At 39.0% G+C, this 27,990-nt stretch overlaps 2 protein-coding genes across 2 annotated transcripts; both read right to left on the reverse strand.

The window, feature by feature from the left end:
• Nucleotides 1-537: 537 nt before the first annotated feature.
• Nucleotides 538-10,516, reverse strand: LOC306867032 (von Willebrand factor A domain-containing protein 5A-like). The gene is made up of 15 exons (XM_079412496.1): nucleotides 10,368-10,516; nucleotides 4,416-4,618; nucleotides 4,111-4,333; nucleotides 3,871-4,036; nucleotides 3,706-3,787; nucleotides 3,461-3,619; nucleotides 3,262-3,365; nucleotides 2,954-3,171; nucleotides 2,833-2,856; nucleotides 2,379-2,411; nucleotides 2,086-2,121; nucleotides 1,881-1,988; nucleotides 1,576-1,715; nucleotides 1,367-1,490; nucleotides 538-1,245 (listed from the first exon to the last, which is right to left on the reverse strand). The coding sequence occupies exons 1-15, from the start codon at nucleotides 10,405-10,407 to the stop codon at nucleotides 1,166-1,168; spliced, it is 1,740 nt and encodes a 579-aa protein (XP_079268622.1). The 5' UTR covers nucleotides 10,408-10,516; the 3' UTR covers nucleotides 538-1,165.
• Nucleotides 10,517-10,977: 461 nt separating this feature from the next.
• On the reverse strand, nucleotides 10,978-24,274 carry LOC306866286 (von Willebrand factor A domain-containing protein 5A-like). The gene is made up of 24 exons (XM_079411378.1): nucleotides 24,032-24,274; nucleotides 21,337-21,539; nucleotides 21,032-21,254; nucleotides 20,797-20,957; nucleotides 20,607-20,721; nucleotides 20,358-20,533; nucleotides 16,970-17,058; nucleotides 16,741-16,885; nucleotides 16,578-16,657; nucleotides 16,385-16,499; nucleotides 16,140-16,298; nucleotides 15,945-16,048; nucleotides 15,211-15,428; nucleotides 15,096-15,128; nucleotides 14,928-14,960; nucleotides 14,788-14,820; nucleotides 14,277-14,312; nucleotides 13,497-13,583; nucleotides 12,708-12,764; nucleotides 12,475-12,507; nucleotides 12,215-12,295; nucleotides 11,548-11,678; nucleotides 11,339-11,462; nucleotides 10,978-11,209 (listed from the first exon to the last, which is right to left on the reverse strand). The coding sequence occupies exons 1-24, from the start codon at nucleotides 24,069-24,071 to the stop codon at nucleotides 11,130-11,132; spliced, it is 2,556 nt and encodes an 851-aa protein (XP_079267504.1). The 5' UTR covers nucleotides 24,072-24,274; the 3' UTR covers nucleotides 10,978-11,129.
• Between the last annotated feature and the right edge of the window lie 3,716 nt (nucleotides 24,275-27,990).

Here is a 27,990-nt window from a genome sequence, read left to right on the forward strand (position 1 = left end):
CTTTTAAATCCTTCTTAAGCAAGGTTTTAGAAACAACAGGAATTTCAAAATGTTGAGAGATAAGGAACAAATCGTCCTTTCTACACGTTTCTAACGCTGCAGCACTAGGTTGATTTAAAAATTCATTCAAATCGAAAGTTGCCATAACAAATTCCTAATCAAAAACAAAAGCCTAACATAATAGTACAAACGATTCCGGACCTACCCTTACCCAACCAAAATCTAACTACGTCCTCTCTAATCTTCAGAGGGTACCAGTTGAGAGGTAAGCCTCCCCCCCCGGAATTCCTTCAAAAACAACAAACTAAAATAATAAACCAAAACAATAAATCAGTAAACCGTTGAGAGAACCGGCGCTAAACACAGTCCCCCTGGTTTACTCTACCTACCTGGAAATCGCTTGCACCGGCTTAATTAGCCTATTTGCTCATCAAATCAAAATCAAATGGACGAGCCCCCAATTTATGTTACGACCCCCTATTTAAATTAGACAGAAAGGGGAACGCAACATAAGAGCTGGACACGTGAAACCAACGTATCATAAAAAAATATTTATTTAAACCAAACAAACCATAACATAATGAAAACACGCATCCAAACCAGAAAGAAAAATAAACACAACGAAGCCATAGAAACAGCTCCAAAAATATCAGAACAACTCAAAGAAAGAAAACAACCAAAATTAGAAAGGAAACACAAAGATAATGAGGCTTGTTTGCTGGTGGCTCTCTCCCCTCTCCTATACTCCACTTCAGCGTCCTTTATATAGATCATCAGCACTCATACCATCAACCGCAGGTGTGCAGAGGCAGACCTAAACAATCAGACTCCGAGAGAGAGAAATTAGAAGGGACATGACGTCATACAGAGGACACACCCCAAAAGGCATAAGCCGTAACATGGACTCATTTAACTTTTGTTTCACAGAAAAAAATTACACTGTTCTTAAAGGGGGTGTTTTCCCTCACTCTGCCCTGGCTATACATTTTTTTACTTTAGTACATAAAACTCAAATGGTGCAGGTCACACATATTTAGAATTTTCTGTAGATTTGAGCAAATAAAATGGACTAAATGTTATGGAACAAGTAACGGATTAACAATAAATGTAACAGTATCTGTTCTTTGGTCTTCTGACAGATCAGGATGTAGAAACACTGACGTCTTCAGATTCCCAGAGTCTCTTTGGTCACCTGATATCCGAGCAGGACATTCCCCACACACACACACTGAGACAGATCACCCACTGAAACACACACACACACATACACAAATCATCAATGTGTGTCAAAGAACTGAAGATATCTGCTCAAGCGTCTCTTGATGAACGCTGACTGAATGAATGTGGTCTGGAATGGAGATCTCACCTTTCTGAGAGCCGATCCATGACGCTGCCTTCATGGCCACAAACTGCCACTCCACCTGCTGCTCTATTTTACAGCCGTATAACCAGATCAGAGCCAGGAGAGTGGCCCATACTGACCCATCCACCTGTGTACAAACCATCATCCACTGCATTAGTTACTAGACACTGTACACAATCATCGCTGTCATATTATTTCATCACATCTCTCACCTGTGCTGGTTTCTGATTGGTCAACTCATCCTCCGTCTTCCCAAACACATCAGCCAGTGTGGCATCCAGATCCCAGCAGCCGGACGCCTTTTGGAGATAAACCAGCTGCAGTAACGGGTCCTTCTGGAGCTCAGGAGCAGCTGAACAGCACAATTTGCATGTTTACTAAAATAACCGTTTTACCATTTACCGCTTATTTATCACGAAGTAATGCTTCTTTATTTGTTTGTTTTTTTTAAAGAATAGCAGGTAGTTTTAAAGGAATAGTTCAGCCAAAAATAAAATATTGCTGAGACTGTACTCACCCTCAGCCTCTTCAAAATGAGTTTGTTCCACTGTAGGATCAGACATGGAATAGAGCACATGATCAAGCACAGGCTTCTTAGAACGACGGCGGAAGAAATTCTGGATCTCTGCAAATGAAAATAATGATCGTTAACCATGAGGTGATGCTACATTTGTGTTTCACATTTAGTGAGATTAAGTGATGCTGTGTATTCATTGTGTTACTTGTCATGAATCCAGTCTTCTGATTGGGTGCAAACACTAAAAAACAAAAATAAGAAAGAGAGAAAAGATGTATGTTTTTCTTGCTTAAAGATTAACAAACAGAACATTTCTACAGAAATTAACACATTATGGCTGCAAAAATCATATTTTTATATATCTTAAAACCTGCAGCAGTGTTAATGCCTGTTTAAATGAATTTAAGTCTTTAGTGTGACTAAAGTTCAGGATCAAATCAAATTTTGACTAGTAGTGTGTAACATTACATACAAATAACAGACTGTTGTTTTTCTTACCATATGCTGCCAGGGAACATTTTAGAAGTAAATCTGAAAAGCATTTGATTTCACATCTTAATGAGGTGAACACATCAAATATTCAAGTGACAGTAAACGTGATTTATACACACACAATCAGAGAACAATTTACATGTTTACTGAAATAACTATTTTACTGCCGAAAGTGCAATTAGATGCAGCTGTCTCAATTATTTATCATGGAGCAATGTTTGTCATTTATTTGTTTGTTTTTTAAGAATAGCATGAATGACATTTCTGTGACTCTACCAGTTGTCCTATGGCTGCATAAGATATAAAACATATTTTTAGAAAATTTCTTCTGTCAAAAAAAAAGAGTCAGTAGTTTGAGATATATTTCCTCCTCTCCTGCTACAAAACACTTGCTGTGGCTGAATGTGGTTAAATTTGCAACAAGGACACTTTGTGCTTAAATAAGAGATTGTCGTCTTACCACAATTTGCTTGCATCAGGGCATCTGAAAAACATTTGTTTTCACATCTTAATGTAAACATCAAATAGTCAAGTGACAGTAAAAGTGATTTTATACACACAACCAACACAACAGCACTAACCGTATGTCGGCACTCTTCTCTGCAGCAGGGGTCCTTTCACAGTCTGTCTGCTGTCTTTATTAACAGCAATGAAGGCTGTATGAACACTGCTCACTCCTGCCTGAACACTGAGCTCCACCATCCTGCTCCTGATGCCCTCAACATCTGCAGGACCTGACCTCTCCTCCTGCTCCAGAGAACGGATCAGGGTCCGAGCCGCCAGCCGGTGAATGGACAACCTGCAGAAACAAGGAGGAAATTGGTTGAATTTGAAAAACAAACAGTTGATGTCACTCCAATTCAGTGTTTCTCTATGTGTGTTTTTGTACCCTGTTTCTTCAGTTGGTTTGAGGCAGAAGTGGAGCTGGTTTGTTACTGGTTGATCTTTAAGACTGTATTTGACTGACACTGTTCCCTCAGAGCCTCCTGAACTCTATGAAAGAGTGAAAAGGCAGATTTTTACAAGCAAAAGAAATAAGAAACACTGGTTTAATTGTCATTAAAGAAGCACATGCTACATCATCTCACCTCTCCTTTAAGTTGGGCATACATGAGTGCCCTTTGACCCTGGAAGAGCACACTGATGGGTGGAGACAGTGTGTCGACAGTAACACCGTCTGGAAGGGCCCAATCCACAGAGATATTAAGCACAGCGGGCTGCAGCGCAAACCTGAGCGACTGCATCACCTGATATAGTTTGAAAAGAAAGAGAAACCATTGAGACATTTGACTAGGAAACATTTGTGTCTGTGAAATCCAGTGGAGAGCTTTACTTTGGGCTGCATGCGGTCGGTGTCTGTGATGAACTGAGCGTGACCAGATCCCTCCCTGGCCATTCCTGTGATGAGGGCGGCACTGAGAAATGAGAAACACCTGAAGAATGAGAAACATGAGAATAAATATTCTCCACACATCCAGATAAACACATGAAGACACACAGTACCGTAGCCTGAGTGTGATCAGAGTGGAGGAACACTAGAGGATCCAGAGTGCAGTTGGACTCTAGTTTGGAGATGGGCTTTGGAGAGCTCACATGAACACTGAGAGTCAGCGTGTAGGGAACAGCTCCTGATGAAATCTCTGAGACTATACCAGCAGCTGAACCTGACACAGACACAGAGTGTGTTAGAATCAGCTTCTCTGCTCTAATAAAGTGTGTGTCAGAGCTGCTGTAGTACCTGCTGGTGTGTATCGGGGGTTGAGTACAGCCGGCAGACAGAAGCGCAGCGAGTGGTCGGCCTGCACAGCGAGCTCGGTGACGTAGATGATGGTGACGGCAGCGTTCTGACCCGCCGACAGACACCCGACACTCAGCCTGAACACATCAGGACTCTCTGCGCTCTCTTCCAGCAGAAACGCCTGCTGACCCGAACTCACAGCATCATCATACTGATCCCTCGCCTGCAGGATACAGTTTTGGTAAATGGTGATATGTAGTATAAATATGGAAATAAATGTTCAGTGGGTTTGTATTTGGACTCACGGTTTCTCTGTCCTGCACCTCTGCCACAATCTCCTGCTCTCCGATCTTGGCACTGAAGTGGCAGACAGCAGCATCAGCAGGCAGAGGGAAGACGAACAAGGCCTCCAGGGGGCGCTCTTCCTCATTCACATACTGCAGAGTGGAGGAGACTGTGGCTACATGATCCTGAACAAGAACCTCCACTGAGATGCTCTTCAGAGGCACTGAGTCACACAAACCAACACAACAACAACATCACAAACACTGCAGAACAAGACCACAAATACTCCTCACATGCGTCAATGACGTGACGTCTAAATTTTGTCCGTTTGCATTTTTTTTTTTCAGTTAAATATTGGTTTAAATGCCTTAAAAAGATGTCATATATATGAAATTCCTCTCCCATGTGTCAGGGAACTGTTGTGTGTCTGTCATGTGTTCCTGCCCCTTGTGCCCATATTTGGTTTGTTTCCTGTCCTTGTTAAATGTAATCATTAGTTTATTCGTGTCTAGCCGTGTCTGTTAATTTACCTGTGTATATTAGTCCTGTCTGTTTAGTTAAACCTTGTCTGGTCTACTCGTTACTCCCCAGTGTTTGATGTCTGTGTCTTGCCCTGCCTTGTCTTGCCCTGCCTTGATGTCTGAAGTAAAGACTATTATTTGAGTTTATATCCTCGTCTGCGTGTTCCTGGTTCCTCCCTCGTGTGTGCACCGTGACAGAAGACCAGACCAAAACAGTAAGCGGCGCCCCTTCACCTCGTTTTGTTTTCCGTTTTTTAAAAGTCTTTCGTTTGTTCCTGTTTTTGGTCTGTCTCTCGTGGCATGGAAGTCGCCACTCGACATCCCGCCTTAGCCCACTGCAAGTCGGCGTGGGAGTTCGGCGGGATCGCCGCGAGTGTCGCGAGTCCGCTGGCCGCGAGCCCTGCAGTCTGCCGTTCGCGGGAGAAGTTCGCCGTTGTCCGCGGCTCATCCTACCCGCCGATCGCAGGAGATATCTGCCGCCGTCCGCGGCTCCCAACCTCGCCGCTCACACCGAGCCCGCCGTTCGCGGGAGTTCACGCCGCCGTCCGCGGCACACCGAGCCCGCCGTTCGCGGGAGTTCACGCCGCTACCTGCGGTTCACCAAGTCCGCCGTCCGTGGGGAAAGCCAACCCACCGTCGGCGGCTTCACCGAGCCCGCCGTTCGCGGGAGATCAACGCTGCCGTCCGTGGGGAAAGCCAACCCACCGTCGGCGGCTCACGCCGCTACCCGCGGCTCACCGACCCCGCCGTTCGCGGGAGTTCACGCCGCCGTCCGCGGCACACCGAGCCCGCCGTTCGCGGGAGTTCACGCCGCCACCTGCGGTTCACCCAAGTCCGCCGTCCGTGGGGAAAGCCAACCCACCGTCGGCGGCTTCACCGTGCCCGCCGTTCGCGGGAGATCAACGCTGCCGTCCGCGGGGAAAGCCAACCCGCCGTCGGCGGCTCCCCCTGTTCACGCCGCCGTCCGCGGCTCCCCTGTGCACGCCGCCGGTCCGCCTCTGACTCAATGCCCGCCGGTCCGCCTCTGACTCAATGCCGCCGGTCCGCCTCTGACTCAATGCCCGCCGGTCCGCCGCTGACTCAAGCCCACCGGATTGCCGCTGACTCAAGCCCACCGGATTGCCGCTGACTCAAGCCCACCGGATTGCCGCTGACTCAAGCCTGCCGGTCGCCGATACCCTCTCCGTGGATCAAGTCCACATGTCACGGCCAGGAGAGCCGTGTTTGTGTTTGTTGTGCCCACAGGAACATTTTAAACTTACCTTGTCATGCCATGTCTTGTCTTGTCCATGGAGACTCGTCTGGGGCAGGCGGCTCCTTGAATTGTGGCCATGGAGGCCAGTCGCAGCCGCTTGCCCCCCCTGTCGCAGAAGTGGAGGAGGTTGCTGAGGGACCCTGTAAGGGCCCCTGACTCCTCGTCAAGCCCAGAGGAAGACTCAGCTTCCTAGCCAGCCCAGGAGGGCTTCGGGTTCCTGTGGGATGTCTTGTCGTGTTTGTCTGACCCTGGAGGGTTTCCTGTCGTGTCTTGTCGTGTTTTGTCTGTCTAGCCCCGGAGGGCTCCTGATACCCCCTGGATTCCCCATGGAAATTTTGGGGGGGGGTAGTAGAGCTCTGGGTGGAGTGGGTGGGCCGATGAAGGATGCCATGGCCACAGTTACCACCTGCCATGGCCTCCTGAGCTCCCTGCTCCGCCATGGGTCCTGTCTGTCTGTTCCGCTCTGGAGGTCCCCGTCCTGTGGTCCGTGTCTGTCCTGAGAGGCCTCCAGAGCGCCCACCCCCCCCTCCCTGATGGAACTGTTAAGGCTCGGGACGAGCCTTTCGGGAGGGGGGAGTTATGTCAGGGAACTGTTGTGTGTCTGTCATGTGTTCCTGCCCCTTGTGCCCATATTTGGTTTGTTTCCTGTCCTTGTTAAATGTAATCATTAGTTTATTCGTGTCTAGCCGTGTCTGTTAATTTACCTGTGTATATTAGTCCTGTCTGTTTAGTTAAACCTTGTCTGGTCTACTCGTTACTCCCCAGTGTTTGATGTCTGTGTCTTGCCCTGCCTTGTCTTGCCCTGCCTTGATGTCTGAAGTAAAGACTATTATTTGAGTTTATATCCTCGTCTGCGTGTTCCTGGTTCCTCCCTCGTGTGTGCACCGTGACACCATGTATGTACTCATTTTAACTTTTGAAAAAAAAATTTTTTTTTTATGTTTCTGTTATTCGAAGTGTCAAAATATCATGTGGTGCGACCATACGGGCATAACTTCTGTTTTGGAAATTACCTTAAATTTATTCAGATTAATTTTCCGCACTATTTGGCATGATTTCCAGATAGTGTTTTGTAATCCTGTATAAAATTGCAAAGCATTTGTATTTATATTTCCATCATAATATACAAACAAAGTTTGTCCGATGATGTTCATTTTATGAAATATCATGTGGTGCAACCATCAAGAAACTACCATTTTGGGAGTTTTATGTTGAAATCCATTCAAAGATTTTATCATGCCAATTAGCCAAGGACCCATGGAAGCATCAAGCAGGTTTGTAACTATCTTTTCAATTTGTAAAAAAATAACCTTTTTAACGGCTGGTATGCACAGTAGTTACCACATTTGGATATCATGTAGTATGACCTCAAAAAAACAATGAATATTAAGTTATTTCTACAAGTATTTATTTTTATTATACATTTCATAGTGACATTTTGTAGAGAAGCTAGCTTGTTTTGTTTAGCCTGTAAATTTTGAAAATATCATGTGGTGCGACCACTGCAGAGTGTTTTCCATTATAGATATATGTCCCAGATTGGCCCAGTTTTTGTGCTTTTATATTCAGTTTTTGTGCTTTTATATTCAGTTATATTCGGTTTATATACATAAAATACTTTATTTCAGTTTAATTTTGAATAGATTTTTAAGCAATTTAGGTCATTTCAGATGGTTTATGTTTAATCTTTGTACAATATTAGAAGAAATGCAAAAATAATAATAATTTGAGCATGTAATTTTAGTTTGATAATTATACATTAGTAATTTATTAATAATTACTTTAATCTATTTTACCAGATTCCACTGCCAAGCAACGTAAAATAAATGCTCACCATAGGCAGCATGTTAATTCTGACTTTGCAGTCTAGCACAAACTCCAGATGTCATTTTCTACTGTAAGAAAGATGTTCATGCTGTCATCTTGACAGATGGCTGTACTGTCTAAGTTCAAGCAGTACATGAACCGATAATCTCTTTACTAGTTATAGCATGAAATAAACATGAATGAACATCTGAAGGTATCTTATTTCAACCATGAAAAGATGTCAATACACCATTTTTCAAGGTCAAGTCCACGACGTTAAACTACTCTCCTGTCTGGTATGTTTGTTGGACAAAAATGACAGATTCAGAGTTATAATTGGTCAGATCGCCTCCCAGCGAAGGGTCAACTAAGCAACCCAACAAAAATGCCTGCAGTTAATGCCATGGGCTGCACTTTTCACACGTCTCTTCAAATAGATTTTTAATGATATAAGGTATTTGTGTCATTTGGAGCACCACTCATCATGTCCCATACGGAAAGGAAATATATTCACATATATGTGATGCACTGTTAAATATATTGAATAAATGCATATATGTTGTATGTGTGTGTTTTTACATAGGCTATTATTTGTGAAATTATATTCATGCCTCATATGAATTTTTAATTAATGTGTTTTTGCAATGCAGCAATGCATTTTGTCTACACTACGTTTACCATTTTTAAAGATATTATATTATATTATTTTATAGATCCTATATAGATATAGATACCATGCATCTTTAAAACCTAAAAAAACGTAAATTCTTTTTTGTATGTTCTGTACATTATTCTTTTTTCTTCATTTCACCTCTGCAGTAGTTTTTATACATAAATTGTTATGCATACATATTGTTGGCTCTGTGACAGATTATGTTCCTATATTCTTCCATGCTTTGTAAACAGCTCAGAGTAATCATGTCATCTCCATAAGAACGATATGACTGCCAGAACAAATTTACCGGGATTTTTGAAAAGGTCCTGTTCACACATGATCTCTTAATGGTAACTTACCGGTAATTTACCAGTAAAAACTAAGCTATGTGTGAAAGACTGTATGTGTGTCCTCTGCATATGCTGTGAATTTAAATTATTAATGTTCATCTGGGAAAGCAGTGTGCATTATCTCACTAGATTTGTAACGTAAATCATTTATAAGCCTTTGCCAACACAGGAGAATACATCAACCTATATCTAAATATGCCATGTATTGTACATCGCGATTTCAAAGTAAAAGTTTCTGAGTTGGCATGTGGCCAAATATTAAAATGATATGGATTTAAACGTCATGTAATCAGGCTGTAAAGTGAAACGTCACTGTTTTTCATTGTTTTACTTTTTGTAATTAAAGGACAAATTATTATTATTATTAATTATTATTATTAAAAATAGTATTCAAATATTGTCTCGTTCTAGTGAACCAAGTTCATCTCTTGAGCTAAGTGTATTGTCACACACCCTAGTGTTGATAAGCGGTGACATAGCTCGTAATTTTCCAAGTGTATGATATAGCTTTCATTCTTCAGGTCAACCATATATTCATGAAAAAAAAATAGTTTTTTTCAGTTTGAATAAGGAAAGCAATAACTTTGCCATAGTATCCTTTCAAATGTTAAAGTTAAATTGGTCATTGCATGTGCTGCCCCGCCCCCAGAAAAAAGTTCAGGCTCAGGATTTTTTTTTTTTTTTTGCTTTAACCCCTGATAATATTTTGACCCTGGATGCTTACAGAAGGATAATCTTTCATTTATGTGCCAGAAACATCATAAGCATTCATAATTTTGTAGGTTCATGCTGAACTGGTATTGATAAATGTACTCTTTATATTAATAAGTCAATTTATATTGTCACTGTTTTTAAGTTACATTGTCTGGAGAGTTTTCCAGTGCCCAAATTTTGTTTGTATTCTATTTATTATGAAGGGGCAAATTATAATCTCGATAATGAAAACATTCACATGTGTGGAATTAAAATTTATTTGCATAAAGTTTGAGTAAACGGGAATATATTCTATGAAACATGTTTAAGTTTATTTAATTGAATATTTGAATGTTTTAAAATATATTTGCATTTATAGATAAATATAAATCTAATATATTTACATATATTGTACAAAATATATTTTCTTCTATTTGAATTTAAGATATTTAAATATATCAAAATATATTTATTAAAAATGACCCCATGACTTCTGTATGGGGTGGTGTGACCAATAATAGCAATAACTGCATTAAATTAATTAATTATAATTTAATAATTAAATTATACATATGAATCACTGCTACAGTATGCTTACTTGGGTGTTCCCTTAATCAAAAACATCTCAGCTCTCCTACATATTACAAATGTTTTAATCTAGGAAACAGAACGGCAAACATATGAATTCATACCTGTCTCATTTTTCTCAGTCACAAGACCGCAGATCTCCATTCTGTCGCTCCGTTAGATCAAATGGCGATTTTACTTCAAATCGAAAGTGAAAGTCAAACACCGACACTACTACCTTTATATCTGCCTTAAATACTCACAGATCGACTCGTTAAACGAGTAAACCTTTGTTTCTGAACGTTCCTTTTTCGAACGTTGCGACAAAAGAATTTCCCGAAGTCTCTGACTCAGAGGAACGAAAGAAGACCGAGCAGTCATGCCTCATGAATATTAATTGCGTGCGTTTTGTGCAGAAGCGACGTGACCATTTAAACTGAGGCTAAAGTGTGGCTCATGAATATTAATTAGGTTAAATTCAGAAGCGCCGCGCCCCTCAAACATTTGAGCCAAGGGGAATTTTCACTGGAAACCTTCCTGGCATCTTCCATAGTTTTAATTCCTACTTGAGTTTTGATTAAAAAATAAAAAATAAAAAAAATTCGAGGCTTGAAATGTTATCTTTCTGGTAAATGAATGCAAATTGTGACTATTTTTACATAACCAATTTGTGTATAAACATAATTATCACTCCAAACATTATTACAGTCCAACAGTAATCACAGATAGACAAAGAAAAACTAAAAGCAGTTTTATTTAAAACAGTTTTCGTTTTTAAATCTGATTTAAAGTACTTTGAATTCAATTTCCATATAAATGATTATATCTTGGAAACACAATATTTCTTTGGTCTTCTGACGGATCAGGATGTAGAAACACTGATGTCTTCAGATTCCCAGAGTCTCTTTGGTCACCTGACATCCGAGCAGGACATTCCCCACACACACACACTGAGACAGATCTCCCACTGAAACACACACACACACACACACACACACTCAAATCATCAGTGTGTGTCAAAGAACTGAAGAGATTTGCTCAAACGTCTCTTGATGAACGCTGACTGAATGAATGTGGTCTGGAATGGAGATCTCACCTTTCTGAGAGCCGATCCATGACGCTGCCTTCATGGCCACAAACTGCCACTCCACCTGCTGCTCTATTTTACAGCCGTATAACCAGATCAGAGCCAGGAGAGTGGCCCATACTGACCCATCCACCTGTGTACAAACCATCATCCACTGCATTAGTTACTGGACACCGCACACAATCATCACTGTCTTATTATTTCATCACATCTCTCACCTGTGCTGGTTTCTGATTGGTCAGCTCATCCTTCCTCTTTCCAAACACATCAGCCAGTGTGGCGTCCAGATCCCAGCAGCCGGACGCCTTCTGGAGAGAAACCAGCTGCAGTAACGGGTCCTTCTGGGGCTCTATATACACATTGTAGGTAGTATAATGTGTATATTCAGTATGTAATGAGCTGGTAAACTAGTATTCCATTCTGAACATAACCATTGTGCCAGTCTCATATTTGGCAGTAAGTGTGCATGTGGGGGTCCTGGTATTGATTATGTATAGTATAATAATACCTGAAAATTTTTTGGGAAAACACATTATAATTAATACTAAACAATGTATTTTTTTTTAAATATTAGGATAATGTTTAGGGTTAAGGGATAAAATATACAGTTTGTACAGTATAAAAACCATTATGTATATGGTAAATATTCATAAAACATAATTGGAAAAGACAGAAAACGAGAGAATTCATGCCTTTATAACATGTTTCTCTTACTTGTTTCAGAATAAAGATTAAAAGTTATAGGCTGAAAGTGCTCAAAGGCACAAACACATTTAAGAACAGAGCAAATAAGAAACATTTGTTTAGTAATCTAATCTCAGATTGAAATGATTTATACGTCACAACTGAATGATTTATGTTTATGTCTATGTTTGGTTCATTCACCCTTTATTGCCAATGATGCAGAACAGCTGTCACTTTCATCATAAGCAGCCATCTTCTTTGAGCGTCTAAACTTTCGGGATTCTGTCAAAAATGTCATTCAAATATTAAAAATCACAAAAATTAACAAATGCAAATTACAAATAATAAAAGCTCTGAAATGTGACTGTATTTCTGATTCTTGCTGATCCTTGTACTTCACCGCCACAAAAGAAAAACCAACATGCACAAAAAATCAAACAAATCAGTATGATTTATCTTACCATGATTAAGAGACAGTGCTCGACCCAGTTTCCCTAAAAACAAATTCACATCTTGTTAACTATTAAGTGACAGGGAACCATTTAGTGGTCTCTGTTTAGTAATGTGGTTTAGTGATGCCTTTAAACCTGTTTTGTGAAATTCATTGAAAAAGTTTGTAATGAAAAAATTAGTTCATCAAGCATTGCATAATTCACTCTTTCACAAAACTAATATTACATTGAGGTGCACTTACCCAGCAGTGATTTAGATTTAGTACGTTCAGACGCCAGTGGCTGAGCCGGTTGAGCGGCTACAAGCAGAGAAAGCAAAGGTCAGAACAGATTGAGATCTGGAGAAACAGCCAAGAACAGACACATCCAACAGAACTGACAAACAAGAAAAGTTTTGGAATAGGAATGGATCGATATGGACATGTTTGGCTGATTACAACTTTCCTGAAACCCTGTGCTTTTGAATTGTTTTGAACCAATAAAAAGAGGTGCAATAGTTAGAATGTTGTGAAGTTTGTCATGCCAAACACCACAAATTCATTCATGCAGGCACAGGAAACCCACACAGATTAAAGAAAACCACTTACCACATCAACCCCAAAACAAAAAACTCCACATTTGAAATCTTAATGAGGTCACAATGCACATGATAATTGTCGTTAACTGTATAATAAGTAAATCTACTTTACCAGCCAATTACTCTTCCACATTCCACATACTGCTAAAATAGAAGTTCAAAGACAAAATTCTAAAGACGGCTGTGCACTTGTTTCTCTAATGCATAAGGTCTATACACACTAGTAGCTCGTCTGGGTACTTTTTGCCTACTCTTTTACGAGTACTGTGTATACTGTGACATAATTATTTTGTCACATACTGATTTTCACCTACAATATAGTAGGGAAGTATGCTATTTCAGATGCAGTTCTGTCTTCTGTCAGCATGCTTTCTGATTGGAAAACATTTCATTTTGCATGACAATCTACAGAGCGCATGCATGTTTATTTGCAGTCATGCCATGTTATAATTACCGTAATTCTGAGATGACAACATAAGATCTTCTACTCTGAGCTGCTCCATGTCCTCGTCCTCGGGCTGGTTATCTCCACGGTCCATCTCTGAAAAACAAATACAGTTCACATCAAAATGTGCTGCTTATACCAAATGTAAACTGTTACATGACAAGGAACTACAGGTTGTTGAAATCAAGATATAAAATATATATTATAGATAAAAATACAGTAAATGACTTATGCTTTCTTGTTTCAGGACAAGATTCAGGATTAATAGTAGTATACAAACACATAATACTTATCAATACTAAAAAAATTTAATATGATAACATTTCATTCATTTTTACTACAAACAAAATGAATAATGTGTTTTACTACATGAACTATTGGTCGGTCAGTAACTACACTGATTTAAGTAGCTCAGATAGCTGTAAGCTGTGTGTGTGATTCACTAAAAAGAACCGATTCATGCTGTCTGTTTCCTGCAGACTTGAGTCTTTGTGTGGGGTCTCACTGTTTTTCAGTGTTTTACTCCATGAGCGTCAAGTTAAATGTAGATTATTTGGAAACTACATCTCTAGACTCCTACTTTCTGTTTTTCTCTGTGCCTTTTAAACACATGAGCAGTTTCTGTGTGATTATTTTCTTACTCATTCTGAAATCTCAGTAGCTGTGTGGTTTGATGAGGATGGTAAATCAATAATTAAAAGTACCAATGTTGTAATATGCCATGGAAACAGCAATCATTGTTTGAAACATTTAATAATTCTGAGAACTGTTACATTGAGGTGCATTTACCTGACAGTGATGAAGCACATCTAGTGGCCTTCAGAGCTACAGCCAATGAAAGTCACAACAGATTATGATCTGGAGCCAAATAGCCAAAAACAGACACATCCAAAAGGACTAACAAACAAGAAAAGCTTTAAAATAGACATGGGTTGTTATGGAGGCACAAGAAACCACCACACACAACAGACAGAAAAGAAGCATTTACCACATCCTAATGTCATCAGCATGTCAAATAAAATAAACTGTGAAGTGACAAAATTAGCATTTGATATCATTGCTGTCAGACGAACAGACAATAAACACACATTTACACAGATACAGGTAATTAAAACAGCAGTGACATCACAGAATCTTAATGAGCAGCACACACCAGATACCAGATACAATGAGAAACTAACTGTTTGTCAGCACTTTTCTCTGTAGCAGGGGTCCTACAAATTATATTATATCAATGAATCCAGTTTTGGCTGGTAATGTGTATCATAACATACAAATAACAGACTGTTGTTTGTCTTACCACATATTGGTGCGGCAAGTGCTCGTTGGTAATCTGAAAAACATTTGATTTCATGTCTTAATGAGGTGAACACATCAATGCAAACATCAAATAGTCAATTAACAGTAAAAGCAATTTATAAACACAATCAGAGCACTAACCGTATGTCGACAATCCTTTCCGCAGCACGCCTCCTTTCATAAATTATATAATATTATTTTATTTGTTAATTACGAAAACCTTAAGTATAACTAAAGTTCAAGTTCAATCAACTTTTGACTTGTAATGTGTATCATAGCATACAAATAACAGAATGTTGTTTGTCTTACCACATAATGGCGTGTTACGTGATCGATACCAATCTGAAAAACATTTGATTCTTAATGTAATGTAAACATCAAACAGTAAAGTAAATAGTAAAACACAATGCACAAGTGCACTAACTGTGTGTCTGCACTCTTCTCTGCAGCAGGGGTCCTTTCACAGTCTGTCTGCTGTCTTTATTAACAGCAATGAAGGCTGTATGAACACTGCTCACTCCTGCCTGAACACTGAGCTCCACCATCCTGCTCTTGATGCCCTCAACATCTGCAGGACCTGACCTCTCCTCCTGCTCCAGAGAACGGATCAGGGTCCGAGCCGCCAGCCGGTGAATGGACAACCTGCAGAAACAAGGAGGAAATGTGTTGAATGTGTGAATAAGAAAAACTAACAGCTGCACAGCGTGTTGATCCTAGAAAATTGCCAAAAAATTGCTGGTGTGCCTTCTGTGTGAACTCAACGTGACCTAGTTACATTCTCTGAATCAGTCCCGGAATGCGATCTGTGTAAACAAAAGACAGGACCCATGTCGTAGTGATGTCATCGGAATGACGTAGTTATCAAGCAAGTCTTTGACCAGGGGTCTTTAAATGCAGATCAACATTCACAACAAAAAATGTCTGCAAACTGGAATGAAGCAGACATCAGGGAGCTCCTCTCTATCTGTGCTGAAGCAACACGTGACATCCTGATGTCACGTCTTTACGGGATCTTTATGGGACATGAACGCACGCAGAAATTACAGAAAATTACTGGCAGTATGAATGAACCAAAATCAAATAATCCCAGGACACATTTGTATTGTATTTTCCAAAATCTCTGTGTGAAAGGGGATTATGTCTTTTTGCGTGTGTTACCCCGTTTCCTCAGTTGGTTTGAGGCAGAAGTGGAGCTGGTTTGTTACTGGTTGATCTTTAAGACTGTATTTAACTGTCACTGATGCCTCAGAGCCTCCTGAACTCTATGAGAGAGAAAAGGCAAATTTTTACAAGATAAATAAATGAAACACTGGTGTAATTGTCATTAAAGAATCACATGCTACATCATCTCACCTCTCCTTTAAGTTGGGCATACATGAGTGCCCTTTGACCCTGGAAGAGCACACTGATGGGTGGAGACAGTGTGTCGACAGTAACACCGTCTGGAAGGGTCCAATCCACAGAGATATTAAGCACAGCGGGCTGCAGCGCAAACCTGAGCGACTGCATCACCTGATATAGTTTGAAGAGAAAGAGAAACCATTGAGACATTTGACTAGGAAACATTTGTGTCTGTGAAATCCAGTGGAGAGCTTTACTTTGGGCTGCATGCGGTCGGTGTCAGTGATGAACTGAGCGTGACCAGATCCCTCCCTGGCCATTCCTGTGATGAGGGCGGCACTCGCACCCTCACCGATCCCGAATGAGAAACACCTGAAGACACAATAAACTCTGTTACTGTTAGTGATGAAGATATGAATGACGGACAGATCAAACCCAGCAGACCTTTACCTGTGAGAGTGAGCGTGACTTTTCACCAGATCCAGCACCTCTTTAGTGTTTCCCACCTCTCCATCAGTGAAGATGAACAGCTGAAGAGAGAAAAAAAAATCTGATAAGCCTTGTTATACTTTCATATGAATGCGTTGTTCAGGTGCACAGTGAGGTGTTGAACCTGTCTGGGGTGATCAGGGTAACAGGGCTGACTGTAGATGTGTTTTAGAGGCTGTAAAATCTCTGTGCCGCCCATGTCTGCTCGCATTTCCTTCACTCTCTTCAGAGCCTTATCCATTGTTTTCTGCTTGTACACAACACTCTGACTGCAAAGACAAACAGAAGCACATCTCATGTCCTCTGACACATTTAAATACTGAATATCTATGAATGAAGATCTAGACACTAACGGGAAGAAGGATTCAAAATGAGAGCCAAATCCATAGATATTGAAGTAGCATCCCATGGGCAGACTCTTCAACAGTAACAGCAGAGTGTCCTACAGAGAGACATGGACAGAAAGATAAACTCTAAACAAAACCAGCAACACTTATGAAGTGGAGAAATCTATTCAGAGAAGGGAATTTATTTTGCCAGCGTGTTTTTGCACACAGGATTTTCTTTAGAACTTAAAGATCTCAAATACAGTCAAAAGAAACTCATTTAAAAACAAAAGGCAAAATTCAAACTTGCACTTAACATAATATGAAAGTCATGGCCACCATCAGACTAATCGCCCATGTTCTTGTGTTAAACTTCCATTCACCATAAGATTCAAGTCATAATTCTCTTTCATTTTTATTTAATTGACAAAAGTACAAAGAAAAGATTTCCAGTGTTTTCACCAACCAACATAAACTTATATTGAACATATAAACAAATTTAAATCCTGATGGCTGCAACACACTGCAAAAAAAATTGGGACAGAGGCAAAATTAAAGTGAGAAGGTTGTAGAATATCCAAATTAAACTGATTAAAGAAATTAACAGATTTTTCATTTTATTGCATTTTACAAAATGTCCCAACTTTTTTTGCTTTGGGGTTGTATTTTTGATTTCTCCTTCCATGCACCTTGTTGATTGTGTGAAGCTGCACCATATCAGATATTTGAAGTGCCCCCGTTATGGATTTTTGAAAATGACCTTTCATGCAGTGTGTAATGTAGCGATATGTGAATGTAAACAGTCTGCAAAATTGTAAAGCTGAAAGTGCATCATAAATAAAGTCATTGCCCCTCAAACTAAAGAGTCAACACACTGAAATTAATTATTTTAAATTCAAATCCCATTTCCATGAAGTTCATATGTCACAAGTTAATACATTTGCATAATGCCTGTCTATGTTCTGCATGGACATTCCACTTTGCAGGCCGCGTTTTTGCACGAAGGCTAACTGAAACTGTGCAACCCCCCCATGTCATCCAAGATGTCCATGTCTTTCTTTCTTCATTCGAAAAGAAATTAAGGTTTTTGATAAAAACAATTCTCCATATAATGGACTTCATAGGGACCCAAACGGTTCAAGGTTCAAATGACAGTTTCTGTGCAGCTTCAAAGGGCTTTAAACGATACCAGACGATGAATAAGGGTGTTATCTAGCGAAACGATCGGTCATTTCAAAAATAAATAAAAAAGTTTAAGTTTTATAAGCACAAATGCTCGCCTTGCTCTGTTCTGTGATGCGCGTTCGTGACGTCATGGAATACGCAATTACGTTGAAAAGGTCACGCTTGATGTAGGCGGAAGTACCGAGTCAGTGTTTACAAATGTGCGGAAGGAGGACCATACACATATTCAAATGTCTTTGTGTCAGTTTATCGTTTAAAATGCCCATTTCGCGTGCGTATCCTGGGTGTTTTAATATTAAAAAGCCTAAAAGAACATTTTGGATTTTACGTCAACCGGGACCTTTTCAACGTAATTGCGTATTACATGACGTCACGAACGCTCATCACAGAACAGAGCAAGGCGAGCATTTGTGCTTATAAAACTTAAACTTTTTTATTTATTTTTTAAATGACCGATCGTTTCGCTAGATAACACCCTTATTCATCGTCTGGTATCGTTTAAAGCCCTTTGAAGCTGCACTGAAACTGTCATTTGGACCTTGAACCGTTTGGGTCCCATTGAAGTCCATTATATGGAGAAATGTTTTCATCAAAAACCTTAATTTCTTTTCGACTGAAGAAAGAAAGACATGAACATCTTGGATGACGTGGGGGTGAGTAAATTATCAGCAAAAGTTTTTTTAAAAGTGAACTAATCCTTTAATTTGGAGATTTATCTTGTATTTTTTTATTTTTTGCTTTTGTGTTCATCTGCTTATCGTTGTTATTGATCTGGTGAAAGTCTATTTAATTCTGTGTTTTGTATGAATATTGACTTTGGTTGTAATTATTTTTTTCTTTTCTTCTTTAGGAGTGGGCTGAACCAGAGTGGGCGGGCTATCTGGTGTGGGGAGTAGAAGCTCTCTTTTTTTTTTTTTTGTCCAAATTGTGGGGTGTAGGTTTTGCTTGCAGTGTAATTTCACTAGAGTGTGTGGGTGCTTGTGAGATTTCATTCACCGAGGGCTGGTTCATTGGGGGCTGTTGTGATGCCCAATGCTTAGCCTGCCCACTCTCTGGGATACCCCAGCTCAGTTAATAGACTTTTGATTTAATTTAACTTATTGATTGTGATTGTCTTTATTGTTGTGGCTTTGGGTCACTTGTCGTCATTTTACTGTTTCCTTCGCCATGGTTTCTGTTTTATAATTTGATTTAATAAAATTTTCATTGGTCTGTATCCACACCTCTTTGTTTGCTGATTTGTGGGAGTGAAAAAGCTTGCGTGCCTTTTCTTTGATTAGTATTTCCCCAGGTGTTTAACCAGGGGTGGTGTAGTCGCTACTAGTGATAATTCAGTAATCTGAGCTCATACACCTTTATGCCACACTACCTTGGAATGCGTCCTCCGATGATAGCATTTTTCTGTTTTCGGATGCAGTCCGTGTTTGAGAGTCCGCGAACGTCGGTCCTGGATAGCCACAGGCCTGCAGAGTTTTGCTTCAACCCTAATCCAACACACGTTCAAACTAATCTAGGTCTGAAGGGTTACTAGGAAGCTACAGGCAGGGTTGAAGCTGAACTCTGCAGTTCGCTGTCCCTGGCATATACATTATCGTTTGGGTCTTTACTACAAAGCTGTGGGTCTGGTTTGCTAACATAAGTGGAAAACAACGTTTTCCCCGAGTCTTTATTTTTAGAACAGAGTGGAGCAATATCATTATTATAATAAGGTGTATTATTGATAAGTTGTCCTCCAGTACTGGTGATGGGCATTCCATTTCCGACATGCGCTGTAAGCAGTAGACCAATCACAACACACTAGGTCATCGGACCAATTAGAGCAGAGTAGCCTCATGCAAAGGAGGGGTTTGAAAGATGAAACTTTGAATGAATCGCTTGAGAGTCAATGAGAAATAACATAAAATTAAATGCATATTTTAAGAAAATAAAAGTGTTTTTTGACCTTTCACGCATGTAAACCTGTTGTTGGGGATTCCCAAAACCAAATTATGAACCTTTCAAATAGCATAATAGGGGCACTTTAAACTCAACATGATTTCTATGAACTTCATAATGTACATTCTTGGCATGTACACAAGTCATTGCTCTACGTTTCACAATCCAATTGATTCATAAATTGGAAACATAAATATATTTACATAAATGAAATATATACATAATACATAAATTCACCCATAATAACGTTATAGTTCTGGCATAAAAACAACCTGCATTGAATCTTAAACCTGACCTTTGCGCTTTCAATGCGCATCTGTGCTCCTTTCCCTTGATGCATCATGCAGTCCATACTGCCTGATCTGTCAATCACAAAAACAAACTCGCCTCGAGTTGCCAGTGATTTCATCACTTCCTCTGGGAACTCTGGGTACAAACTTATCATGACCACTGGGTCCCTCATCAGAGAGCCTGAAATAGAAAGAAAGAGTCAGTGACACCTTCATCACTCAATCCCATGAGCCCAGTGATCTGCAGGTCCTACCTGGTGGAGCAGTGGTCACTCCTGCCTCCACTATAGCAGAGGGCTGATGGGTATCCTGATAGTACACAAACAGCTCAACATCCTTATCAAACATGTGACCAGGACTCAGATTCACCTACACACACAAACAACACATGCATAAACCTGCTCTGCTCACACATCCAGATAAACAGATGAAGACACACAGTACCGTAGCCTGAGTGTGATCAGAGAGGAGGAACACTAGAGGATCCAGAGTGCAGTTGGACTCTAGTTTGGAGATGGGCTTTGGAGAGCTCACATGAACACTGAGAGTCAGCGTGTAGGGAACAGCTCCTGATGAAATCTCTGAGACTATACCAGCAGCTGAACCTGACACAGACACAGAGTGTGTTAGAATCAGCTTCTCTGCTCTAATAAAGTGTGTGTCAGAGCTGCTGTAGTACCTGCTGGTGTGTATCGGGGGTTGAGTACAGCCGGCAGACAGAAGCGCAGCGAGTGGTCGGCCTGCACAGCGAGCTCGGTGACATAGATGATGGTGACGGCAGCGTTCTGACCCGCCGACAGACACCCGACACTCAGTCTGAATACATCAGGACTCTCTGCGCTCTCTTCCAACAGAAACGCCTGCTGACCCGAACTCACAGCATCATCATACTGATCCCTCGCCTGCAGGATACAGTTTTGTTAAATGGTGATATGTAGTATAAATATGGAAATAAATGTTCAGTGGGTTTGTATTTGGACTCACACTCTGTCTTTCCTGCACCTCTGCCACAATCTCCTGCTCTCCGATCTTGGCACTGAAGTGGCAGACAGCAGCATCAGCAGGCAGAGGGAAGACGAACAAGGCCTCCAGGGGGCGCTCTTCCTCATTCACATACTGCAGAGTGGAGGAGACTGTGGCTACATGATCCTGAACCAGAACCTCCACTGAGATGCTCTTCAGAGGCACTGAGTCACACAAACCAACACAACAACATCACAAACACTACAGAACAAGACCACAAAGAAACTTTCTGACTGATTTTTACTTCGACTGTGATCCAGCTGTGATTGGTTCATGTGATAAATCTCGCCTCTTGTGTTCGTACGCATTCACGAATCAGTCTGAATGAACAATATAATGGCAACAATAAAAAAGTAAATAAACAACACACACTTAGATATAGCCGCTTTGTTACGTCAAAATAAGACTTGAAATGGCCTGAAAATATGATCTGTGGGAGTCTTTAGTGAGCAGCTTGGTGAAATTTAAAGTAAATCTCTGTGTCTGCAACCAATAATTACTGAACTTTGATGACTGATGATCCGAAAAAATTAAAAAATAGTTAGAAGTCAACTGTTAAAAAGAACAGGTGAACATAAGTTCACAAATAAAAAAAATTGTTTAAATCATTATCAAGTTACTATTTTGGAATAAATGTAAAATGCTTAAAAACACTAACTTGATGTAATTCATACTTGGCTTTAATAAACAGAATATTGATTACATCATTAATGTAAAAATATAAAATTATTTTCTTTATTTTTTTTCTGATATTTAATCAAGAAAATGTGACTGGGACATGAATTTACATTTGATTAAAAAAAAAAAAATTATTATGGGTAGATTATTCAGACACTGGCTGTGAAATTATTCCACCCTGTTAGGGACATATACATAGTTATCACAAAATGTTAATAATGTAAATGTTGAACAATAATGAGCTTTCTATTGTTGTCCTGCATGGTTACCATCTGTAATGTGTGTAACTGCACCTATAAAATATTGTTTCAAAACAATACAAATTTCCAGATTTCCTGACCCGAACTCCAAATAATTATTTTCCCCACTGTATATAAGAATTTGCAATAAACACTAAATACTATTTATTCTATTAGATTTTCCACCCTGTTAGTTTTACATTAAAATAGGAATATATGCAGATTCCACCCAGTTAGGTCTATAAACTAAACCTAACAGGATGGAAATTTGTGAACTAAGCTGGCCGTAGCTCTTTGAGTGATCAACATTTAGCTCGGTAACCTTCTACAGATAAACATAACTTTTATAACTATTTCTGATAGGTTTTTACGTGTGTTTACCTAACAGGGTGGAACTTTAAGAGTGTGATAATAAGCGGATAACTAAAAGATTAAAATAAAATAAAAAATGGAAATGGTCTCAGTGGAATTGTCAATTTTGGAAGGCGAGAAAGTACATACTAACTGTGGAAGATGACTTTAGAGATAAAAAAAAACTATAGTTTCATATGATTTATATGTATAAGATGCAGTTTACCCTAGTCCAGGGCCGTCGCTAGTGTGGTGAACGGTGGTGACGATTATAGGGGCCCACGGGGCCCCTGGCAATATCAACCGACTGGCCTGAATCTGTTGTCTGAAATTATTCTACATTGTTACTAGTGGGTGCAGGACACTATTGTTCATTTATTCAAATGAGTATAGCAAAATAAAGTAAACTGTGACATATTATACCCCAAAATTCTCCATACAGTGGTGGACTACCAGTAAAATTGATAGAAAATTTAGGACCAAAAATTATTCAGACACTTTCTTTAATTGCTAATGCAACCTTTTTACAGACTGAACAAAATTATGCATTTTTTGGTAATTCTTCAACAAAGTATTGATAGTTATCAGACATTATCAAGATTAATTTGTTCTGACGCAGTTTAACTCTGAGTTCTTGTCGTATTTTATTACTATTTTCTAAACTATAGTAAATAAACTGTGATAATGTGAGAAATGTTTAAATAATTTCTTCTTTGACTGTATATTTAATTTTTACAGTGAAAACTATGCATTGCTATTTTACATTTAATTATTAGTTTTCTGTACCTGGACACCGACAAACTTGAAAAAACTTAAACATTGTGTAAAAAAGACAAATAAATAAATAGAACATACAAATTACGCAATTTCAAACAGGGCCCATGGTACAACCTGCAAACCCCAGCTACGGCCCTGCCCTAGTCTATAACATAACTTAAAAAATATTTTGAGGTTTTTATCATTTCGTGGTTTATATTTCTTTTGGAAGTTGAGTAGCCTACTTTGCACTGAGGACATGATAAAATTGAATGCATATATAAATAAAAAGGTGTGTAAAATACAAAATAGTATTTATTTATTAAGTGATAAAGACCTAACTATATAATTTAAGACATTTCTGATAAATATGTGACTCATTTTAGAGACAAATAAAGTAAATCATAGAGACAGAAAAGTCACTATATAACATATATATATAGGTTTAAAAGAAAAACAAAACGAAAAATACGTACAACATCACGCTTATGACGTTAAAAAAACACCTTTTCGGTTAAAATTACTTTCATTATATAGACAAAGCCCTCGCCACAAACTGTGAGGAAAAAACACCTAAAGTCTAATTAATTTAGGAAAAGGGTAACAGCAATATTAAACATGTGAATTCATACCTGGCTCATTTTTCTCAGTTACAAGCCCGCAGATCTCCATCCGTCTCTGTTTACTTCAAATCGAAAGTAAATCTCAAAAACTGCTGCATGAATGATCGCTTTAGTATCAGTCAGAAGACCAATAGTAGACTGTATAAAGTCGTGCCTAATGAATATTAATTGCTTCGTGCGCCACACTCGTGCGTTTTAGAATGAAAACGATCCTCGTCTACACTAGTACACAGCTGGAAAGGCATGTCACGTGACCATTCATGCAGGTCAGTGTTGCCAAACAGGAAAATCTCAGAAAATCTCTAGAACTACCCTCAACACACTATTACTGCAAAATACTGCATCCCAGCACACATGACACGATGATGCACTGTGTCTCTCAGTATCTGGTTGGCATGATTGTGCATGAATTGTGCTATAACTTCTGTGTCTGTGGTTAAAACAAGATTAAAATGCAAATGATATTTTCTGAAAAGATGTCCCTTTCCTAAACAGGGTTATTACAAAATTAATATAATAATATAGTCGGAGTGTTTATATTAAGTCCATTTTTTTATTATTAACCTTAACAGATTAACAGTACTTTAACAGTCTCTTCCCGTTCTAACAGTACATGATATCTGTCCACACCTCAGAGTCTGCTTTTCTTTTCGTGTTGATTTTTATTGAACGCATCTGTCTAAAAAGCAAGAGTCTGGAAATGCTAGTTTAACGTGTCACGTGACAAATCAGATCTTCAATTAATTTGGCCAATCAGATCACTTAAAGCTGTTCACACCAAGAACAAGATTTATAATAACTATTTATTTTTCACACCAACAGATGATAACGTTCTATTTATTATAAGTGCGTGCTGCAGTTATGTTGTCTGTCATTTAAATGCTCAAGCTCTTTAAAGTCTGATTGGCTGTCAATGTTTTTATCGTTCATCATCTGGAAAAACTTCTTCTGAAAGAGATTCCAATGATATTGTTTCTCTGTCATTAAATGTAGCTGCAGTGTGGACTCATCCTTGGTGTGAAGAGGCCTTTAAACTGCTTGTAATACTGTCAGCATGTAGTAATATGTTAAAGAGTTCATATTAGCTTGCTATTGAAGAATACAGATTTTTCTAATTCTGTTTTCCTCTCATTCTGTTAAACTTCCACCCAAAATCCTGCCTATTTCTCTTCATCTTATTCCTTTACTCCGTCACTCACTTACACACTCTTTTATACTCTGTTGTAACAGAGTTTGCATGATGGCCTTTTCTCAGACTCTGAATCCGATGTATACAGATGAACTCAGGAGCCTGCTAGAGTTGCCAGGGAACTTGAGCTTGAAGTTTACTATTATAACTGCTTAATTTATGATTAAACAACAATAATAATTGAACATGGGGTCAATATATATTTTCTTGTTTTACAGCTGAAGACCAAAAACGCAAAGAAAATCAGTCACAGCAAGCCAGTCAAACCAGTCATTGAATGAGGAATGAACATCAGCTGTGCATCATCTCTGAAATTTGTGCAGGAAATGACTGAATATGGTGAGTACTGACAGCTGTATTCACCCACACTATTTCTCTAGAGTTATTGTTTAGTTATTGTTTTTTTCTGTTTGTTTGAAGGAGGACGAAGCCAGTTGATGAAGATATCAATTCTATGGCCTCCAAGTGAAGCACTGCTGTCTGAACCCATCAGATATCTGCTGTGAAGACTGCATTCATGAACGGCTCTACTGAGACAGCTCAGATGTTACGGCCCATAAAAGTAAATTTCACATCTGAACAACTGCAAGACAGTGGTGGAGGGATTATTTTGGCCCATACCTCCAACAAAATCAATGGTAAGTCCAGGGCAACAATTCTAAATAAAAATATGATATATATATATTTTTATTAATTTACCACACCCTAAATGCATGTTTCGTCCCTCAGGACATCTACACCAGGTGGTGTGTGTGAGGAAAGCACAGAGGACTGTCAGAGACTCCAGCCACCTGAGCCATGGATTGCTCTCATCGTTACCATCCGGCAGATGTTATCACAGAACCTTCACCAGCAGACTGTGAGACAATAAAGTGATTTGATTGGTCACATGTCTTTTAACTTAACCCATTTGAATTGGTCACATGTCTTTTAACATAACCCATTTTTATTTTTATTGAGTATAATTTGTCTTTATATGCTACTTTAGCTGTCTTTATGATGTATCATCCAGTAAAGTATTGTATAATAAAGTATGGTGAGTATTCTGTATTAGGTGTTTGGTAAATAAACCATCTAATTTTGTAAACAATACACATAATTACCATGAGTGTTTTGATTAAGACATGAACATTTAGTCATATTAAAGACATTCAGTTGCATAAAGGCTGAAAGATGCATTAGAAGAGACTGCATGGACTATATTGCTACAGACACTTCATGCACAACTGAGGGTGATGCACCAAAGAAAGATCAGCCTGAATCATATTCTGTACTATTAGCAAGATGTGCATGGACCTAACTAATGTTTAGCACCTGAGGATAACAAAGATTAGGAATATTTGACACTAAGATACAAATTGTCTTTTATATTATGATTCTTTGCTTTGCATGAATTGTATGGCTTTTGCACAATTAACCACGCACTGTATACCTTGTCTTACTGAATGTGTGGCACAATATATATCAGTTGTTCAAATTGGTGTCTTTGTTTACTGTCAACACTGTATTCTTGCTCCTGATCTAATGAAATAAATGGAGCCCATTCCAAATAGGCACTGATGTATATTTTTTGGGGGTCTATTCCTATTCTAAGATAACTATGACTTACTGGTAAGTTGTTGAAAAGTCAATCTCGAAAATGTGACTCAGCAAAGTTTGTTGTGATATTGAGAATAGATCTGTGTATGTTGTACTGCTCTTCCATCCTCAGGGGCCCAGTAGAGTCCCCAGGAAAACCAAAAACAATTAACATTTCAAATGGCTGTAAATCAAAGTCTGATTATAGTTTTAAAGAGAAATTTGGCAGGACAACTACTTATGCTATGTTAATTAAATAATGTTGGTTAAAGTTATCAAACATGTATGGAAAGGTGGTATAAAGGTGTTTTTAAAAAGAGCTCTTAGTAAAATACCAAATTTCAGTCTGCCCCTTACATATGTTATATATGTTTGCACAATGAACATGTTTAGATAACCCTTAAGATAATCAAAAAATACTGTAATTCCCCTCATTTTATTGTTAAACTTTTAAACTACATTACCCATGAGCCTCCGCCATTCTATCGACAAAAAGCAGTGCTGGTATTTGTAGTTTACTGAAGTTACGCTCAGGGTTAGGGTTACGATCTCGGGAAGGTGGTCATTTCTCACGACATAACAGCACTGCATTGATAACTAAGCATTTATTGGACAAGGCGGAATTCTTATGTGGTTAATTAATGATATTTTCGATGCCCAAACCACCCCCCCTACCCCTCACAGAAACATATGCATCACTACATTTAAATTAAAACATGTTTCCGCTGATTTATAAGAGGACTGGTAAAATATCCCCACTAGTGGGTTGTCATATTATTTTACTACATATTAGTGAGGAAATTTGGCACTCACAAGTATAGCTAAACAAGCACACGCACACACACACACACACACATACATAAACAAAACACACACATATAACAAAAACATGTCTATCACTATAGATTCATTGCCTTACCATATGTTACTCCAGTCACTTGTTCTGGTGCAAATGGAAAAGACAGATGAAAAACAAGAGAATTCATGTCTCTATAGCAAAACTGAACAAATATATTTACAAAATTGTTACAAAAGTGTTTGATTTAAAACTTACTCTCAATTACCAGTGCCGACTAATCATCCTTCCCTGAGCCTATAAACTTTTGGGAATCTGCTACAACTGTCAAAAGCACACCAGCACATTCAGATATTAAGAAATAACAAAAGTGAACAAACAAAAATAGATAAATATGTCAACAAG

Source organism: Barbus barbus, assembly GCF_936440315.1.
Source record: "Barbus barbus genome assembly, chromosome: 48".
NCBI classification, from domain to species: Eukaryota; Metazoa; Chordata; class Actinopteri; order Cypriniformes; family Cyprinidae; genus Barbus; species Barbus barbus.

What these genes read in the sequence shown, in the direction of transcription:
- LOC306866286 (XM_079411378.1), bottom strand. Translation starts at nt 24,071, where the DNA reads ATGGAGATCTGCGGGCTTGTAACTGAGAAAAATGAGCCAG. An exon ending in TAAATCTAAATCACTGCTGG is followed by an intron (nt 12,508 to 12,707) that starts GTAAGTGCACCT and finishes ATTTGTTTTTAG; the next exon opens with GGAAACTGGGTCGAGCACTG. An exon ending in ATGGATCGGCTCTCAGAAAG is followed by an intron (nt 11,210 to 11,338) that starts GTGAGATCTCCA and finishes TGTGTGTTTCAG; the next exon opens with TGGGAGATCTGTCTCAGTGT.
- LOC306867032 (XM_079412496.1), bottom strand. Translation starts at nt 10,407, where the DNA reads ATGGAGATCTGCGGTCTTGTGACTGAGAAAAATGAGACAG. An exon ending in AAACCAACTGAAGAAACAGG is followed by an intron (nt 3,172 to 3,261) that starts GTACAAAAACAC and finishes TTGTTTCTGCAG; the next exon opens with GTTGTCCATTCACCGGCTGG. An exon ending in CCTGATGCAAGCAAATTGTG is followed by an intron (nt 2,412 to 2,832) that starts GTAAGACGACAA and finishes AATGCTTTTCAG; the next exon opens with ATTTACTTCTAAAATGTTCC.